Source organism: Drosophila subobscura, chromosome E, assembly GCF_008121235.1.
Source record: "Drosophila subobscura isolate 14011-0131.10 chromosome E, UCBerk_Dsub_1.0, whole genome shotgun sequence".
In the NCBI taxonomy this organism is placed as follows: domain Eukaryota; kingdom Metazoa; phylum Arthropoda; class Insecta; order Diptera; family Drosophilidae; genus Drosophila; species Drosophila subobscura.
The window spans coordinates 7,860,991-7,878,235 of NC_048531.1; the positions used below are offsets into that span (position 1 = coordinate 7,860,991).

Here is a 17,245-nt window from a genome sequence, read left to right on the forward strand (position 1 = left end):
CAGTGCTTCCATGCTCTCCTTCAGTTCCTCTTCACAATTGCTCTCTCATTTCAAGCGGATCTCTCTGCACTTCTTCTTCCACGCGAGAATTTACACGATGGAGTGGGAAAGGAACGACAATTCGCGCCTTTTTTAACATTTTTTCACCGGCGCACACAATTTGCAAGGCATCTCGTGATCAAACGAGAAGAGAAGTGAGACATCTCATGCCCCGAACGCTTATTTCACCGCACTTGCACATATTTCTGTAGATTTTACTCGGTCATATCCCTCTTTTATGGCCATTTTCCTTCCCCGCACTTGATCACACACTTTCTCTTCCACTTTAACATCAATTTTGAGAAATTTTTGACGGTAATTTACTTCTAAACTTCATTGCACAGTTGCGCGACAATTTTTCCTTATTATTTTTCACTATTTTCCGGCTTTTAACGACCCGAAACGCGGAGCAGTCTTTGACAACGCGCTGAAAAAATTAAAGTGAGAAGCGGTGCAGATTTGCATGCGTAGGAGGCTCAGTGGTGGCGCTCTCCGAGTTCCATGCTCTCTCTCGGTCCACTTTCATGCTCTTCCAGTCTGCAGAAACTTCCCCTCATTTGAAAAGAAGCGTTAACCCTAAAAAAAACTGATGTAGGGAGGGGCTTAGGGATTGAGAGAGAGTGTGATAATTAATCAGGAATTAGTGCTCGTATTGCAAGTGTCAGCCCCGATCGGTTTGTGGCAGAGTGAATTGATATGAGCCTATGATTAGTGAGAGCTGCAGCTGCAACCAGAAACTGAGTTACACTCTTCAACAAAGTTCTGTAGGAGCAAAAGTGGAAACCCTTTCAGCCGCATTAAATGCTAGAAAAATTTGTAAATTTCAGCTCTCTCATTTCAAACAAAAAGGCAACATTTAATTTTTAATTTAATTAAAATTCCCTAACCAATGGTATGTATCGACATTCCTAATGTACAATTTAATTATTTATTGATGTTTGTGAAGCATGTTGGACAGTGTGGGGACAGTACATGAGCTCGGGGGTGCTCAGCCCGGTTTTGACAGGCATAAATCAGAATTCCTGATTGGGCTTATCGGAGCAGTTTGGAATTTTAATCTATTTAGCATTTAATTGGCAAAGCCAAAGAGCAGGAATCGACATGAAATATGCAAACGCGAATTTAAATCATTTATGAGACTTTATTATTTATGAATTCTGCTGATTTGTGGCAAGAGTTTCGGTGCACTCGTGTAATCCCATCGCAAAAACCAATTAAACATGAGTAAACATATCAAAAGAATTTAGTGCCAATGATCGAATCGTTAGATTACAAATAATGCACATTTTATTCGGGTTTTCGTATCCCCTACAACCTCCCCTCTGTTCTTCTCCACTAAATATCGTGTGCCCAATCGGTTTAATTGTGTATGCAGTCCGCGTACGCGTGGAATGTTAAACAAATTGCGGTATCGCGGACATATTGGATTTATGCATACAAATATCTGGGATATATTATGTGCTGCAGATGTGTTTTTTACCACGTTTAATTAAAATGATGTCCAACCTAACCCCCCACATATGTATGTACGTCCATGGACGGGTACATATTTCTGTAAACCACAGAACACGAAGCCACAAAATAAATAGATTTCGTAGTGATGGAAAACAGCCAAAAAAAAAAAGAAAATAGTGCGATTATGTATGTTTACAGGGTTTTCCGCTCGCTCCGCAATCACTGGTTTCCGGGCTGACTGGATTGTTATTACAGTTTCCAGTTATGGCAATGGATTTTCCATTTGATTAAACGTAAATATTATGGGAAAAACATTTCCACAGCTGGACCAGGGAATGGGAGCCAACAAACTGTCGACTGGCAACTGCAAATTGAATTGGAAAGTTCATCAAATTGACAGGGAACTGTAGTTAATTGTAGACACAGGATGAGATGGATGGTGGCAGATCAATACAGCTCTCCGGATGTGGCTGAGGCTCTGCTCCTGATACTTGTGGCTATCCCGTTTGTGTTTGCTGGTGGTATGCCGAGAAGTTTGCATTAATTAAAATTTTACACCAGGCTGCACGAGTGCAACGATTGCAGCAGCAGCAGCAAAAGGGTAGAACTCAACTTGATAGACAGCAAAACCAACAATTAAACACTCACAGGAGGTGGGTTGGCACCAGCTACGATCAAATCTAAACTTTTGTCTGCCACAACAACAACAACAGAGTAAGTGAAAATAGTTGTGTAGCCATACCGGCCATTAGATACCCCCTACTGGGGGCTTCTATAACTTCAATTTAGACAACAAAAATGGCAAAGAGATTCCAGATTTCAATTGAATGCCATTTTCATCGTTTGTATGAAAACGGCATACCCTCGGCAGGGTACACAAGAACACACAAAAAAGCAAAACTTATCAGGCGGAGCAGCAGACTGCAGCTGTTTTGGCCATTTGGCTGAATAATTTGTGGCGTGGTCGGAGGGTTTGGGTATTGATAAAATGGCAGCAAGAACAGTTTACAAGTTTCAACTGTTTACTGCTGACAAAGGGTCACAAATCAAGTGGGACGACAAATGGTGGAAGCAGCAGCATGCCACCACTCCACCCGTTGGGGTAGTGACTAACCGGAAGTCGCCCAGCCACCACTTCCATACCCGAACAGGAGTTGGGATCGTGGGTCGTTCGCCTGCAGTGTTGCGATTTAATTAAAGCGCCATTAAGTCAGCAATTAACAACAAAAGCAAGAACAACATCATCAACAACAACAAAAGAAATATCAACATTCGAGCGAACACACAGAGAAGGGCAAAAGAAAAAAGGAGCAACAACAAAAGAGCAAGGGAATGGGGCAAACAATTTTGACGCGCCCTGTGGCTAGGGGTCTTACCAGCTATTGTTGGCCCGTTTCCTTTTGCCTGCCTTTACTCTCCGTTTTGTACTCCACCAGGAGGTTACACAAACGCACGGAGGAAAAAAAAACATTTTCTTAAACAAATGGAGTCAAGCCAGACCAAAGAAGTTCTGTTCTTCTGTGCGCAGCGTTCAAATTTAGATTTAGATACTATTTAGGGTGCTCAAATCTTCGACTTTCCTTTGTGTTTTTGCTTTTGTACCGCTTGGAGAATTCATTAACGATTACAGTTAGGCATGCGGCTGGGTATTTTTAGCTTTTAAACACCCTCTGATTTTGTACCGTTGCCAGAAACTGTTTTGCATATCGCAAATGACAAACACGGCAGTGTTGCTCCTACCTCCCACTTTGTCCTGCTGCCCAACTGCTCGCTCTCGCTTTGATGTTTGCCGGCAAACTGCACCATGCAACGCAATGACCTTTTGAATCCTTTGCGATAGTTGCAAGAAAAATATAGCCACCCTTGGATCGTGATAGTTTAAATAAAGAAAAATAAATATATTATTGTTAAGGTTACATTTTTATCCTGCACAAATCCCACGGGTTAAGTGAAGTGAACAAATTTTAAACTGAAATATTTGCACTTAATTAGCCCGCAAATTCAGCTAAATTGAATACAGCTTAAATTATTTATTTAGTATTTATTTCTGGGAACATTTAATGCTTATTAAACTCTCATGTTTTTTGCCATTTCATTGAATATTAAAGCGCCTATTTATACTGCATTTTGAACATTTAATATTAATTTGTGTGAAGTGAGCAACAAATTAATGCGAGGCGAGCAAAGATGGGAAAGAAACCCCACAATTTGTGTCAAATCAATATTTCTCTCTGGCAGTTTTGTTGCATATTAAAACTGCCATAAAGCTGCTGGAATATTTTATTTGATTTACACAGCATTTGGGAGTCTTTTAATTGGTTGTCATGCCTGAGCGTTGAAGGCCAAGTGAACTTCCTGAATGGAGGTTCCAGAGATTCCCTTTGAGATGAAATTGCAGGTCTGTTATTTTACCTTTTCCTCATTGCATTAGCATAGCAACTAGACTCGAATTCCCAATTTAGCAGGAGGAGCGAGATGTGTGTGTGAAGAGGGGGGGGGGCACAAAGTGCGCATTCAAAACATGAAATGCGAAATATAAAATAATATAAGCAAAAAAGCAGCACACGCTGCTGCCTTTCCACTTTGCCCCTTTTTTGTTGCTGTTGTAATATTTGACTTTGTTCTTTCGTTGCGACGAGAAAGTTTTATTAGGGGTACGTGTCAGGGTTGCCATGTCTCTGGGTGTGCGAGGGGATGTTTAGAGTTTAGAGCTGGAGAACTGGATAACGGGTGGCAGAGGCAGGCCGACTGTCGAATGAACTGAAACTGTCAAAAGTGCACATTCCGCACTTGACATTTTACCAGAGCGCAGCTTGAGCCCGTGCCCCTTGCCACAGCGCTTGCCCCTTGCCACACAGGGCAGGATGCCGTGCAACCGATTGGCATTGAAAGCGCAAATGAAAGGGAAGCCCCGTTTTTGAATGGCAGTGGCAGCTTGCGATGGATGGAGCGATGGAATCCCAGACATCCCAGAGGGGGCAAAACCAGCCAACAAATACCAACGGCACGCGTCCACCCCCCGCCCCATGCCCTCCGGGTCGTTGTCGACCCCCTGTCAGGCAGTTAAAAGCGGCAAATGGTAGCAAGAACGTCGTGGCACAAAACCCAGAAATTTGCTCTCTGTACGTTTATTGCTTTTAAATTTGGCAATTGTCGAATCTTTGCCTTGGGAGTGCATGTGTGTGCGTGTGTGTGGGGGGGGGCTTGTGGGTGTCGAGTCTGGAAATCCGTCCGCCCCCCCGCTTGCTACAACAAATTGCTTATCAAGCGGGGGCGCATGTAGCAGTCAATGTCTGGCGGGGTTGGACATGGAAAATCAGCCCTTAATTTGGCCAATTTAAAAATGGAAATCGATTCCCCCGAGTACTGCAGCCCCGCTGCCAGCTGCCTGCTGCCTGCAGCCGTCATCCCGCCGCCCTGCGAATGTGTCAATAAAATGTGATTAACAAGTTTCTGCATAAAATGCCAGCACAGAGACCCCACAATGACTGTCGCTGGACTGGCGGCTGGCTGCAATCGGATAATGGCGATGTCTCCCCCGACATTCCCCCAGGCATACATATCCTCGCATCCTGCGAGAGTTGCTTTGTTTCCCCCCTCCTGCCTGGTATTGTGACGTGTTTTTTTTGTTGTTGGGAAGCGTGGCAAATTATCCCTTTCATAAGTGACAAATATGTCTGATTCGAGGGCACCCACACCCTGCTCCTTGCTCCCTGTCCCTGTCCCTGTCCCTGTCCACCCTTATCAGCACGAAAGAGCTGCTGGGCTGCTGGGCTGCTGCAAGTAATGAGGTTTTATTTCGAAAGCAAGTGACTCGGGGGTTTTGTAATTCGCAATAAATATGCAGCCAAACCAGAGGAGAACAGAACTCAGTGGCAGGCAGTGTCAGGCGATAAGGATGAGCTTGCCGTTGGAGTGGCTCGTTGAATGGCAGGGCTGACACGCCCCTTCAGGGTCTGTGGAAGTGTAAATGCTGCTCTGCTGATTGTGGTGCATTCTGTGAGGGATTCATCACCACATCCGTGCTGCGGATAAGACTGGTACTTAATTAAATTCAAGCGTAATGCTCACAGATTGCCAACTGCCTTTTGGGGGTAATGTTAATGGCCAACTGAATGTATGTATGTACATACCTTGTACACATTGCACTTTCAAAGCTTCATATTTGTGTTTGCATTGCAGTGAAACAGAATTAGGTCGGTCTGCTCAAGGGGGGAGGGTGTACAATTCCGATGCAAGCTGCAGTACAATCGTACCCCATGGTGCCCAATGGTTTTACCATTCATTTGTGCTCAAAGGAACGTTTCATAGTTACATATGTCCATCGTATTTATATTTCTGCGTAATTTAAGATTATTTTCCAAGACTAGTACGACCAATAATTTATTAATATCAAACAAAACACACTCAGCTGGAGGCCGCAGTTGGAGACTGCAGAATTGTAACTCGAGTATTTTCACAGCTTTCATGTTTGTCACCTTTGAATGGCTTACGATTTAATTCGCATTAAATTTGCGGATTATTTTGCCATTAATTTAGATGTACAACTATCACCGTCTCGTTGTTTAATTGCTTGTTTGTTGCAAGGATTAAGGTTGCCCACACATATTCCAATTCCAGTTGGTTTGTCACTTCAAAGGACTCTTAGGTAACATTCTGTATCCAGGCGACGCATTTGTGTGTTTTAGCTTTAATGTGAAAGTGTTTAAAAGTGTTTTTAGTTAAATAAATGCTGTATAAAAGCCACACATGACCCTCTCTATTTATACCGAGGTACAATTCGCAGAAACTGTTTTATTTTCGCTTAGATTTAAATATTTGGTGCATTAATTACGCGACCCAAGTGAAAGTTGAAGTTATTTCACATTCATTCTGATGGGTATTAATGTGAAATATTTATTTTAAATATATTTCATGATTAATTTAAAGTGTTTTGTATTTATATTAAATATGCGCCGTATTACGAAAGAATTTTAATACTTTTATGCCCAAAATTAAAGCGAATTCCAATTGTTTTCAGTAAGTTTTATGCCTCATATTATTGTTACCATTCGCTTTTCTTCTCCGCATAGGGACCGGGCATGCACTTCAATCTCCGAAAACCCCCCCACGTTGATTGAGTGATTTAAATGATTCGAAGATTGGGATTTCTGTTGAAGCGACACTATCTTTCTGGCGAAATGTATCTGCTGAATTTTAGATTCCAAATCTCAAGAGCTTGCAGCGTTGATGACCAAGCAGAAAGTTGTTTTCCTGGAAGTATGTTTGGCCACCCTTGTATTTAATTCGGAACTTGGCAATTGTTTTCAACGAGCGCCGCGCTGCCGTGAGTCAGTAATCTTATCGGTAGTCTGATTCCGAGGCGCGGGCTTTCTTCAGTTTTGATTTCTTTTTTTTGCAAGACCTCGCCAGAGGTCTGCCGCCACCCGCCACCCGCCACCCACTCCCCATCCCGCTAAGATAAAGCAAAAGTTAATTAAAGACAAAACTCGCTGTAAACACTGCGTTACTCACGGCAGTTGGGCTGGTGGGAGGCGAGTGCCTGCTGCTATATAAGACAATGCGCCCCAGCAGCTGACACACCACACTTGCCCAGAACGCTAGCCATGAAGTTCCTGCTCACTCTCGCCATTCTCGCTGCCGCGATCTTCGTGTGCTTCGGCTCCAGCGCCACCTGGGGACGTCGCAACAACAACGACTATCTGCTCTCGCGCCAGGTGGAGGTGCGCAGTCCCATCAAGAACAACTACTGGAACGTCAACGTTGACTTCCCACGTGCGGTAAGTAATTCCCCCGAACTTCAAGTGGAATGCAGCACTCAAATCATACGATTCGCCACTGTTTGCAGGGCACCGTCAACTACTACAACATCTCCGCCATCTACGTGTACGATAACTTCAAGAACACCTCCGGCGCCACTCCCGCCCTGTGGTCCGGCGGTCCAGGCTACCGTTTCGCTCAGATCAACCTCCGCAGCCAGGTGAACCGTGGCCTCAACTCCACCATCGAGATCTATGGTCGTTAATCCAAGGATCAAGGAACACCGAATAAATTTGAATAGAAACCTAAAATCAAACTCAAAACTTCTATCTGGGATCGTTATTGATGTATGCTCTGATCTCTCAAATCAGCTGCCAGATGGACAATGTTTGTGTGGATATGGGCAAACATTTAATATCTACAACAGACTCTATTGATGTGTCTATGTATCCATCTCTGACCGCAGAGTATCTACTTATGCAGATATTAGCCTTCGGTCAATAGCCGAAACTCCCCCAAAATGTGTAGAGCTTTCGGTTTGTTGTGGAGGCCTGTCGTGTCTCCGGGCACAAAGGATGAAACTGGCATTGAAGAGGCAAAGGAAGAGTTTTTCTTTCTCCTTTTTTCTTTGGCAGCCTGCGGCGTAGTCATCTAGCGAGGCAAAACATTCAATATTTAATAAATATGTGTGATGGAGAGGTGGGCTGGAGTGGGGTGGGGTGTGATGTGCCGCAAAATCCTGTGTAGCTCAGACAGACTGCCAAAAAGGCTGCAGGGCAAACCGGAACAAAAAAAGAATTGAAAGAAGAACGTTTGGGGACGGAGACTTATTGGCCTTGGCTCATTTGATTCGAAGGGATGCATCCCTCCATCCGGGCGGTGTAAAATTTGTATTTCAAATTGCCGAAAGCAGCCCCAAACACGGTCAAAAGGATATGTCGAGGCGGAGTCCCTTTTTTTTACCCATTTCCCCAGTTATGTATCGAATTTAAATTTCAATTTTAAACGTCTTCGGGCATCCGTCTGGATCTGTTGGACACCGCTGCGAATCCCGGCAGCAGCATCCCAAACCCCAAATCCCCAATGCCCCGACCCCACACAATGTTGGTGTTCGGCCAACACTGGGAGCGATAAATATTTATACAGAGCGCACAAATGTTTGAAAAGCTGTCAACGAAATGTTTCACTTAGTTAATATGCAAAGCGCGCCGGAACTGCCACGGCAGCAGCCCGGATATGTTTACGGATACGGATACGGCCACGGCTGTGAGCTTGAGGCTGTCCCGGGTCCCTGCCACCACTCCCAGTGCAGTTGTCGCGGAGAGAGAGAGAGGGAAAAAAATGGAATTGGTCTCCAAAAAGTCACGTAACTGTGCAGTGCAGAAGCAACGGCAGCTGGGGGTGCATCCGAATTCGATTTGAAGTCTGCTGCGTCCACTCCACTCTGCCCTCGCCATGTGGCTTTAAGACTGGCGTCTGCCAAATGTCGCTTCCGGCCGCAGTCCCTTGTCATTCGCAACCCCATCGAACCCCAACGAAATGCCTAGCATAAGCCTCTTGCTGGCTAAGCTGACCGCCACACCAGTGTCCAGGGAAACCGAGCTGCCACATACAGTCCCCACACACACACACACCCACACAGCCTCCCCCTACTCGCTGTCAGCGGCAACAGCTTGCCCTGCAATTACTTCAGACTGCCCGGAAATGTCGCGTCGACCCCCTCCACCCCAAAATACAGCAGCAGCAGGACGAACAAGGGGCAGCAGCTGCTTGGAGCAGGTTCTGGCTCCGCCACGACACGATGTGGCATGGCATGTGTTGGCCTTTGGCTTGTCTGGGCCAGGACCAACTGTCAGCATCCGTTTACACAGCCCAACAGGGCCAAGAATCATTGCAATGTTCGGCTCCAAATCGCTTCTCAATTAGCAGCAAGGCAGGGGGGAGTCTGATCGGGGGAGCTCTGATTTTGTTGCACAGTGCTTACCGGATTTACCGGAGCAGGCACACACAGACCCAAAGCAGGACGAATTCACGGGTGTCGTTCAGGGCACTGAAATTGCTGATTTTCTCTTGTCCCTGCTGGCTGCTTGCTGCTGCCTGCTGGCTGCTGGCTGCTGCCTGCTGGTTGTTGTGTGGCAAGCAGCATTGATTTTTAATAAATAGAAATAGCAACTGGGCAAACCAATCTCAGTTGTGATTATTCTGGCGGCACGTTTCGGCCACGGCCAGGTGGTGCACGTGGTGGACAGGTCAGGAAAAGCATTTCAAATATGCAACAAGCTGGCCTGGCTGGCTGCGGCATCGTTCTCGTAGGGGTAATGAAGTATTTATGATTGGACTGATTGGCTATGTGGTGGACACCTTGGCACCTCCCGCTGGCTCCCGCTGCGACAGGCGCTGCTGGGGATTTGTGGCATAACAAATTTTTGTGCCATATAAATTGTAAAATACCACAAAATGGCAGCCAGGCAGGGAGCGGCACAGACCACGGACAGCGGCAGGACAGGCGGTGGGCGGTGGGCGATGTACACAGCAAACTGGAGCATTCGGCAATCAATATTGATGATGGCAGCAAATCAAAAGGCAGCAAACTTCTGCACATTCGACAGGAATTTGGCATTTCAGCCAGCCAGCCAGCCAGCCAGCTAAAACGCATCCCGTACAAACATTTGCCCCGACTGTTGCAGTTCTTTATTCCGGACTTGTTTGACCAAAATTCACTGAGCCCCTGCCCCAGCCCCAGCCCCAGCCAGAGCGTGGTTTCGGATGGATGCTCGTAGACATTACCTGAAAATTGGCACAGAGTTGAGCCAGGCAAAAAGTCCATTAATTCGGAATCCAACTAGTGAAATTTTAATCCATATCGAGACCATCAAAGCTGGTACATTTTTTGGAGCAAAAACACAGTCCACAAAGGTACGAAAAACTCGATCCTGTGGAAGATATTTCGGTCTGTTCTTTTTTTGTATTTTGTGGGCAGATTAAATTCTACTAAAGGAAGACCCTACATATGAAGAGACGAGCTACGCATTGGTTTATCAGTGCAGGGCAATGCACTTCCTGCGGGCGCTCTGATCCGCTTTCCGCTTTTTTTCCGTACTGCCCCTTTTTTTTCTGCCTTTTCCTCACCCACCTTAAAAATTCGTATGCAAAACACAAATAAGAGTGAAAAGAAATGGAATTTGGATAACGCATGAAACCTTATCCATGGAGAGCAACCTAAGATGTTTTATCGGTTAGCACTTATTCATATATAACACTTATTTATATGTATATCATTTGAACCGTTTTTGGTTGTTCATTGCAAACACACACACAAACACAGAAGCTTTTAACGGTGTTCATTTGTGCAGAAAATGTTTCATTTCGCTCATCAAATTTGACCAGCTACAAACTGTCTTTTGTTTTGCTCTCATTTTTTGTTTTAAAATGTACATTTGCTTATTTACCATAAAAATCAATTTACAGAAATGCAAATATGTGCGTTGGAGCAGAGCAATAGGGCAATAATTGCTTAGCGGCTCTTTTGGGGCTTTTTTCGAGGAGGTTCTTCGCTGCCAGTTTAAGTAATGGAGCTAATGGAGGCTATTTTTATCCAGATCTGGATGATTTGGCCAACATTGTTGTACGTTTAACAAAAACCGGATCAAGCACCAAATTATTCCATTTGGTAACTTTAATACATCGCGACTTTTGATGTTCTATGTAGAAACATTTGTTTATTTGTTTATTTATTATCTATTTAGAAATAGATTTAATTTCTTCCATTACTTTGGAGAGTATTCTTAGCGGGTTAAGTTCCTCCTGTTTTATAAATTGATACATACATATGTATGTATGTATGTACATACATTACATACACACTTGAACTACGCGCCCACGAATAAATTATTTGGCATAATCGACTTGCCATTCTGACAAGAGGTGACCGGTAAGGAGATGGAGTTGCAGATTTTGCGATTTCGACTATGGCAAAACGCAAAATCCGCAACATTCTTTTTCCCTGTATTATTGTTGTCCACCTCTTCTTAGCATCCACAATATTACCGCGCGAAGTGTACCTAAATTTAAATGCTACTGTTAACTAACATAAACTCTGTAATGTTAGCCCAACGGATGTTAAAGTTAACATTTTAATGTTAGGACAGGTAGCAATTAGCTGAATGGCCATTGGAAATTGGACTGGAACTAATTATGATGCACATAATCATGTGGACCATTTCCACCCACGTAACTTTAAATGTAGTTTACCTATTTCATGTAGTTGACCTTTATGATTTACCCCTTTTTTTGCAAGCAATCCAATAAAGAAAAGTCATGAAAATCAGCCAATCTTGTGGAGAATTTAAAGATGATTCGAGTAAAATTACAGTTTTAAAGCTGAGAGTATTAACTAGCTGGTAATATTAAAAAGAACATCAAAATCGAGGAATATGATTAAAGATTACGGTATATTTACGGTATATTTTAAAAATGAAAAGGAATATTTTGGTATATTTTTAAGGGTTCCTAGGTCACACTGTCAATTACACAACCTGCTGTTTCAAAACAACAACAAAAATATCAAAAATCAAACCTGCATTAATTGATAAAATACAATATGTATATAGCACCGAAAGCCGGTGGCGGCTTCTTTGGCTTCTTTAAGACTGAGCCTGGACGCCGATTAGTCTTTTACACAGCGGGCGCCACGACAGTTGGCCTGTTTGTCGGCAACTTCCTGCCTCACACATTCGGACTGAAGTACTACCGAGACTTTGTGCAGTGCTACCAGTGGGTGAGCTGCTGACTGCTGTGAAGAAGCCACTCTGATAATGTTAATTGCTTTATTGCAGCAATGGCGTGGAAAGGCCCGTGCCGGAAGCAGTACAGAAGCGGCTGGAGCAAGCGTTGGACAAACTGCAGGTGGAACCCTTTGAGCGCAAGTTCGTCAAACCCTTCACCGTGTTCGGCTTCGATCTGTTCCAAGCCGGGACCACCAAGTTGCGCTTCGGGTCCGCTTTGGGCATACCCGTGAACTACGCCTATGGCAGTACTGCAGAGATCAAGCGAGCCGACATTCGCTTTAGGGACCAGCAAATTAATTGGAGCTCTCCCAGCGGCAAGCTGCTGGAGCAGGCCATCGTGCTGACCGAAGATGAGCAGATCTTTGGCCTGAGCAAGGCCATTCTCCAGCTGCAAACGTACCGGGTGCTGCTCAACTCTATATTCCCCTCCGTGAGCTTCCTCATGGTCTACACCATCGGACACTACCTGAACCTGCGCCTCAATCTGTTCGCCCGCCATGGCAGCGTAAGTAGCGGGCATATGGGTCAAGAGATTGTTTAATCACCTCAATGACTTCTTTCTCCTGCTCAGGTGCGCTTTGTGCTGTACTCCATATTGGGTCTGTTCGGCGTCGGCAGTTGGACGTTCATGAAGGACTTTAATCAGGTGGCCACCGATGCCGAGATTGACAAGAAGCTGGCCACCCTGGGGCCGCAATTTGTGGCCTCCGGTGCCAGCTTCTACGACAAGCATTTAAAGAAGAACATTGCGCTGAGGGAGCTCATCGGGGATGACACCTACACCGCCTTGGGCAACGAGAACTACATGCTGCGCCAGAAGTCCATGCCGTTGACGGCACGCCAGTTATTCTTCCTGGAAAAGCTGCAGGAGCTGCAAAAGGCGCAGACACAGCAGCCACCTCCAACCGAGTCGCAATAAAAAATGCACACACTGACTTTTTGCTTTACACTTTGAACGATTTCTATGGTTTACAGTGGAACAGGAGAGTTGTCCTTAACACGTTTCGTATTGCATATGTCCCATAAATTGACTAGATTCATGCGCCCCGCCGGGAGTGGCCGCTGGAATGGTTACATGGAATATTAGGCTTACAAACTATAGAAAGGTATTTATATTTAAAATGTCTCATCGCCCACCACATCGCTGATGGTGGCGACCAAACGTCGGGCATGCTCCACGGCACAGGTGGTTGTGACCAGTCCCAGATGGATGCAGAACAACTCGTAGACTCGCACCTTGCCAGGCGCCAGCTTCGGGAAGCAGAGCTCGGCGAGATCAAAGTAATAGTCGACAGAGAGGGCACCGGGCTCGGTGGGCGCCTTTATGGCACTGCCACTGGATGCCGCTGTGGCCAGAAAATGGTGCTGCAGGTCCAGCGTTGGGCTGAGAATGCCGCCCGACTGATCCTCGAACCAGAGGAAGTACGAGTAGTGGAAAACCTTGTCCTTCCACATGACCGTAGTCTGGCCCTTCTTGAGATATCTGCGGGCAAACTCGACCATGTTCCACAGCTTAGTCTTCGTCACCAACTGATTCGTGCGGAGATCGGGGCCCAGCATCTGTCCACTGTTGCGATTCACATACATAAAGTGCACCAGGCCGGGAAAGTCCTCCAAGTAGGTATCAATTGAGATATTCCGGGTGGCCTTTACAGCCAGAAACTCGGCAAATTCTAGCAGCTTGGCCTCCACAATCGACGCCGACTCGTACAGCTGGTCCAGGTGTGCGCTGGAGCTGTCGCACGAGGCCAAAGTGAAAAGCTGCTTCAGCTCCTCCATGAACGCGGGCACGTTCGACTCAATCCTGACAAGCAGCTCCCGCTCAAAGTTCTTAAAGTATTCCATGTACATTTTGCGAAGATTCTCCCACTTGGCTGTAAACTTTTTAATGCAACTCTCCAGGTCATCGAGGTCGCCGCACGTCTGCTTCAGGTGCCGCTTCAAGGCGGCCAAGGTTTGCACGATGAAGGGCTCCAGATTCTCAAAGGCTGGCTTCAGAGCGTCCGAGTCGCCCTGGTGGTGCACCATGCTGATTTTCTGCACCACAAAGAAGCAGTCGTAGATGCAGCTGGTGAGCGGCATGTTCGCGTACTCGATGACCTGCAGCAGCACCTGGTTGCCGTGCAGGCGGGAGATGTGCACAATGGTGGGCACACAGCCAGAGTTCTCGTCGTGGGAGGCGCCCTGCAGGAAGACCGGCACAACACTCTGCGATGGAGAGTGCTGAGACGACTGAAGCGCACGCGACAAGATGCTCAGAAAGAGCAGATCGGCGGCAGCCAAGGGCACTGCGTGCTTGGTGCTATTGGCGGCCACCAGCTTGTGGGAGATCATCAGCAGGACATGGGCCCGGGGTAGGCCGTCCTGGCGCAGCTGCTCCAGCGTGGAGTCGAGTGTCAGGTGAATGGTGCGCTTCAGCTCCTTGTTGACCACCAGCTTGGGTATGGCCTCGATCAGATATGTCTGATCCTCCTGCCCCAGCAATGTTTCGTAGCACTCGAGGCATTGCGTCAGCAGCTCCTGTTGCATGGCCCCCGCCTGTGCCCCGAAGATATTCGCTCCATAGCAATACCGCGATATGGCTATGTTCGCTCCCATCTGCCGCGTCAGCTGGTCCACCGGCACATGTCCAATCTTCAGGAAGGTGAATCCCAGCAGTTCGCCAAAGACCAAATTGAATCCCTTCTCGCACTGGAAGCTGGAGTAGGCGTTGTCAAACTGGCACTGCATTATCTTCTGCGAGCTGATGATGGGGCTGAAGATCTGCACCAAGACGTTGCTGTCCATCGGACTGCTGGAATTAGGGGCGGGGGCGGATTCCAGCAGTCCTTGGGCGACGGCCACATCGGAGATCTTCTGTGTCAGTGGTGCGTTCAGTTTCTGATAGACAACATCGTTGCCGCTGTTAAACACAACCAAGCCGTTCATATTCGCATTATTTAATTGGCCAAATACGTGAAAATAAAATCGACAAATATATGTATACAAATTTCTTCACTTTCACTTGTGCTGGGTAACGGAATGTTGAACGCAACCAGTCATTTTACAGCACCCACCCACACATACAAAGCAGTGTCGTTCTGCAGCACTGGACAAATCAGCTGTTGCTGCTTTAGTTTCTTCTTCTTAGCACATGCGCTTTTGTTATCAATTATTAAAAAAATAAAATTCCGGGAAAGTTCAACTTCGTCTTTATAGTATAAGTATGGGACGTTTAATTCTGGAGCACACCTTGCAAGGCCACAAGGGACGGATTTGGGGAGTGGCCTGGCATCCGAAAGGGAACGTTTTCGCCTCTTGCGGCGAAGACAAAGCCATCCGCGTTTGGTCTCTGTCGGGGAATACTTGGAGCACAAAGACAATTCTCTCGGACGGACACAAGCGCACCATACGCGAGATACGCTGGTCGCCGTGCGGCCAGTTCTTGGCATCGGCCAGCTTTGATGCCACCACAGCGATCTGGTCAAAGTCCTCCGGCGAATTTGAGTGCAATGCCACGCTGGAGGGGCACGAGAACGAGGTGAAGAGCGTCAGCTGGTCGCGATCCGGTGGGCTGCTGGCCACTTGCTCCCGGGACAAGTCTGTCTGGATTTGGGAAGTGGCTGGCGATGATGAATTTGAGTGCGCAGCCGTGCTGAATCCTCACACACAGGACGTGAAGCGTGTGGTGTGGCACCCGACGAAGGACATTCTGGCATCCGCCTCCTATGATAATACCATCAAAATGTTTGCCGAGAGCCAGTTGGACAGCGACTGGGACTGCACAGCCACACTCTCCTCCCACACGAGCACAGTGTGGAGCATTGACTTTGACGCCGAGGGCGACCGGCTGGTCTCCTGCAGCGATGACACCACACTCAAGATCTGGAGAGCCTACCATCCGGGCAATGATGCTGGGATAGCCACGCCAGATAAGCAAACCGTCTGGAAGTGTGTCTGCACATTGTCTGGCCAGCATTCGAGAGCCATCTATGATGTGTCCTGGTGCAAGCTGACGGGCCTGATAGCCACCGGCTGTGGTGACGACGGCGTTCGGATATTCAAGGAGACCAGCGACTCGAAACGCGATGAACCAACATTCGAACAGCTCACCGCTGAGGAGAGTGCCCACGATCAGGACGTCAACTCGGTGGAGTGGAACCCCGCTGTGGCCGGACAATTGATCACCTGCAGCGATGACGGCACCATCAAGATATGGAAGGTGTCCGACTAGCACTCTGATCAATGTGTTCGTTCTAGTTTATAAGTGTTTCAGCAACGTGTAGTTTGATTTGTATACAAATGATTAAAAACATTAAATTACAGAGGAAGTTCCTCGCCTTTGCCCTACTGCAATTTATGCTACTTGCTAAGAAAGGGCTCTTGCAGGGTTTTGTAAAGCTTTTTGGCCTTGCGTGGTCCCAGACCCATCACCTGTGACAGTCTCTCCTCGCTGGCAGTGATCACATTGCCCAAGTTTCCAAAAGTCTGAAGCAGCGTGACGGCATCCGTTTTGTTCACGGGCTTGATGTTGGTCAGAGCAGCCACAAGCTGGGTTTAAGATCAAGATTGTAATGTTATGAGCATATTTTATGGCATTGTTGTGTACCTTTTGGTGGGGATTCGAGTCGACACGTTCCATGATCAGGTCGGGAGGACGCTTCTCGAACTGCTTGTAGGTTTCAATCATTTTGCCAGCCTCCTCGGCATTCCAGGCCAGCATCATGGTTAGATCTGCCAGCAGAGATATCCGCGTCAGGCTCTTGAGAGCGTTGTGCGGCTCTGGCGTGTCTACTTGCACCAGCAGGACACGCAGCTCGTACATCTTGCCCAGTGCCTTCAGGCGCTGACAAATGTAATCTGGATTCAGATTGTGATACTTGAGCGATAGGAAAAGGATGCAGGTAGTGCGGCCCACCACATAGTCGGGCACAATATCATCCCGATACTCCAGTGGAACGCTCTGTATGGACTTTAGGATCGGATTTCCTCGTTGCTTGCTGTGGACAAGGACGCTGTGGGGATTCGACGCCGGCTTGGCGACTGTGATTGAAGCGGGGGTGCTACTATTAGCGGTGGATGTCGTGGCCGCTGGAGCCAGGTTGTTGCTGGGCTGCACCTTAGGCTTCTTGGGCGAGGTGGGCATTTCCATGGACCCCAAAACATCATCAAAGGAATCGTCGTCGAAGTCATCCATCCTGTTCTTCAAAAATACAAATACAATG

At 46.9% G+C, this 17,245-nt stretch overlaps 5 protein-coding genes across 6 annotated transcripts; 3 read left to right on the forward strand and 2 right to left on the reverse strand.

Annotated features, from left to right (window-relative positions):
* The first annotated feature begins 7,066 nt into the window (after positions 1-7,066).
* Positions 7,067-7,570, forward strand: LOC117890225 (probable salivary secreted peptide). Its single transcript, XM_034794963.1, has 2 exons — positions 7,067-7,274; positions 7,343-7,570. The coding sequence occupies exons 1-2, from the start codon at positions 7,101-7,103 to the stop codon at positions 7,517-7,519; spliced, it is 351 nt and encodes a 116-aa protein (XP_034650854.1). The 5' UTR covers positions 7,067-7,100; the 3' UTR covers positions 7,520-7,570.
* A 4,236-nt stretch (positions 7,571-11,806) lies between these two features.
* On the forward strand, positions 11,807-12,987 carry LOC117891352 (transmembrane protein 177). The gene is made up of 3 exons (XM_034796783.1): positions 11,807-12,027; positions 12,090-12,546; positions 12,613-12,987. Exons 1-3 carry the CDS (start codon positions 11,855-11,857, stop codon positions 12,958-12,960), a joined length of 978 nt encoding a protein of 325 aa, XP_034652674.1. The 5' UTR covers positions 11,807-11,854; the 3' UTR covers positions 12,961-12,987.
* Position 12,988: 1 nt separating this feature from the next.
* On the reverse strand, positions 12,989-15,047 carry LOC117891345. The gene has a single exon (XM_034796776.1). The coding sequence runs from the start codon at positions 14,967-14,969 to the stop codon at positions 13,158-13,160; it is 1,812 nt and encodes a 603-aa protein (XP_034652667.1). The 5' UTR covers positions 14,970-15,047; the 3' UTR covers positions 12,989-13,157.
* Positions 15,048-15,158: 111 nt separating this feature from the next.
* On the forward strand, positions 15,159-16,293 carry LOC117891351 (probable cytosolic iron-sulfur protein assembly protein Ciao1). Its single transcript, XM_034796782.1, has one exon. It carries the CDS (start codon positions 15,247-15,249, stop codon positions 16,252-16,254), a length of 1,008 nt encoding a protein of 335 aa, XP_034652673.1. The 5' UTR covers positions 15,159-15,246; the 3' UTR covers positions 16,255-16,293.
* Positions 16,271-17,244, reverse strand: LOC117891353 (DNA excision repair protein ERCC-1). 2 transcript variants are annotated; one of them, XM_034796785.1, is made up of 3 exons: positions 17,104-17,243; positions 16,630-17,073; positions 16,271-16,571 (listed from the first exon to the last, which is right to left on the reverse strand). In XM_034796785.1, exons 1-3 carry the CDS (start codon positions 17,215-17,217, stop codon positions 16,383-16,385), a joined length of 747 nt encoding a protein of 248 aa, XP_034652676.1. In that variant the 5' UTR covers positions 17,218-17,243; the 3' UTR covers positions 16,271-16,382. The 2 variants fall into 2 exon arrangements, with proteins under 2 accessions (XP_034652676.1, XP_034652675.1); XM_034796784.1 differs by having other exon boundaries at positions 16,630-17,244.
* Position 17,245: the final 1 nt, after the last annotated feature.